We start from the raw sequence: 1,950 nt of genomic DNA, 5'->3' as shown, positions 1-1,950 counted from the left end.
AATCATTTCGAAGTTACCGGAAGATTGAAAGAATAAGAGCAGAACGAAGAAGCTGTGTACCCTTCACCTGGATCCCCCCGTTTTCACATTTTATCCCGTATTTGTGGGTCGCATGTGCACGTTCCAACTTATTTTCAGAATGGCCTGCATGCGCCGTGCCTGTCTCTCGACCCCCGAGCACCTGAGTGCGCTTCTTCAGGACATTCTCATACCGAACCTCACCGAGGCCACCGACTCACACAGGCTTGACCGGCCACGGTCCCTTGTCTCATCTGCCAGAGGCCACGTGCCTCTCCGTCACTGTGGAAACGCACCCCCCCAGTAACTCTTTACAGGCGCCAATTAAGAAAACACGTACCCGTACCCACGGCTAAAGGATGGTCTCTGTTTAGTCTTTGTTTTGTTTGCCACATCGAATCCTGGATTGGGAGGGGCTTACCGTAAAGGGCGTTTTGGGGACAATTGGAGAAATCAGAAACTGGATTCTTCGTGTTATTAGCGAGTCGGTGTTAAGCGTTCTGAGCGTGGACCGTGCTTATTCAAGAGCGTGTCCTTGTTCTTCAGAGTCTCTGCAGTTAACGCCCAAACGGTGCAGGAAGATACGTAATGCGGTGTCTGCGCGTCACACGTGGGTAGCGGCAGCGATAGCAGAGGCGGCGTTGCATTGTCGCCGGGGAATCTGGGCGAAGGGCGCACATTCCAAAGAGAAAGGGCTTTTGCCTGTGCTTCGTTTTCAAGTGCGATGGGAAGCCTCCGGAGTGTTTTGAGCGGGGGGAGGGACCGGGTCAGATTTGCGTTGTGGCACAGTGACTGGCCTGACGGAGGCGATTCCCAGCTGCTTTTCGAATGAAGGCCTGGGGTGATGGGGTGACGGACAGGTAGACAGGGCACTGAGGACAGAGGTTTCTGGGGAAGAAGCAAGGTGAGAAGGACCGGGTCTCTGACGGGGGGGACGGAGGGCGGGGCAGGTGACAAGGGGCGCATAAACGGGGCGAAGGCTCTGGAGGGCCTGAGCGCTGCGTGGGAAGGGCTGGGCTGAGGCGGGGAGCGGGATGGAATTGTATTAGCTGCTGGTCGTCGGGGGTCTGGGATGTGCCGGCACCCCACACCTGCGGGCGGGCTGCCTTCCCAGGCACTCGGGAGCATTAAAAGGCTCATGGTCACGGTGGGTGCACAGGAGGCCGCGGAGGAGACAGGAATCCTCATCCTGCCCTGACTTATGTGGCAGGATGGACGGCAAGCGGCGGGCGGGCCCTGGGCCCGGGGTGCCCCCGAAGCGGGCCCGTGGGGGCCTCTGGGACGAGGATGACGTACTCCGGCCATCCCAGTTTGAGGAGGAGCTGGCGCTGATGGAGGAGATGGAGGCGGAGCACAGGCTGCAGGAGCGGGAGGAGGAGGGGCTGCAGCCGGGCCTGGAGGGGGCCGCGGACGGTAAGGCCTAAAGCGGGGACTCCGTGCTCCCACCCATCATGCCTCTGAGCCCAGGGCCACAGAGCTGCCTCGTAACCTTTGACTCCATGCCAGCATGCCACCTTCGTGGCTTACCTTCTCTGCTGACCTTGACCTCTGACCCTGCACTCTCCAGAGTTTTCAGCCTCATCCAGACCACCACCCACACCTGTCGGATGCCACCTGAGGGGCTGTGGGCTCGGCCGGGAGGGTGGTTACTTGCATCCGAGGGAGGACCACGAGTCCACGTGGCCCCACTTCCCTCCCCCGCCCAGGGCAGTTCTCCCCGACAACCATAGATGCCCGCTGGCTTCGGCCTGCCCCGCCCCCCCTGGACCCCCAGACAGAGCCTCTCATCTTCCAGCAGCTGGAGATCGACCACTATGTGGGTGAGTTTGGGGGACAGGCCCGGTGGGTGGCAGGAGGGACCCGGGCTCTCAGGGTGGAGGCCCGGCCAGGTCAGCCCCTCTGGCTCTGGGGAGGGGATTGTCACAGGCAGCC

At 61.0% G+C, this 1,950-nt stretch overlaps 1 protein-coding gene across 1 annotated transcript in view; it reads left to right on the top strand.

The window, feature by feature from the left end:
• The first annotated feature begins 1,054 nt into the window (after positions 1-1,054).
• LOC105310253 (DNA polymerase delta catalytic subunit-like) overlaps positions 1,055-1,950 on the top strand; it is a 2,150-nt gene continuing 1,254 nt past the window's right edge. The window contains exons 1-2 of the mRNA XM_023526635.1: positions 1,055-1,431; positions 1,725-1,944. Coding sequence (XP_023382403.1) covers positions 1,230-1,431; positions 1,725-1,944 — 422 coding nt within the window. The 5' untranslated portion in view covers positions 1,055-1,229. The remainder of the gene's footprint in view (positions 1,432-1,724; positions 1,945-1,950) is intronic.

This window comes from Pteropus vampyrus, unplaced genomic scaffold, assembly GCF_000151845.1.
Source record: "Pteropus vampyrus isolate Shadow unplaced genomic scaffold, Pvam_2.0 Scaffold1604, whole genome shotgun sequence".
NCBI lineage: Eukaryota > Metazoa > Chordata > Mammalia > Chiroptera > Pteropodidae > Pteropus > Pteropus vampyrus.
This window is presented reverse-complemented; position numbering and strand designations above follow the sequence as displayed.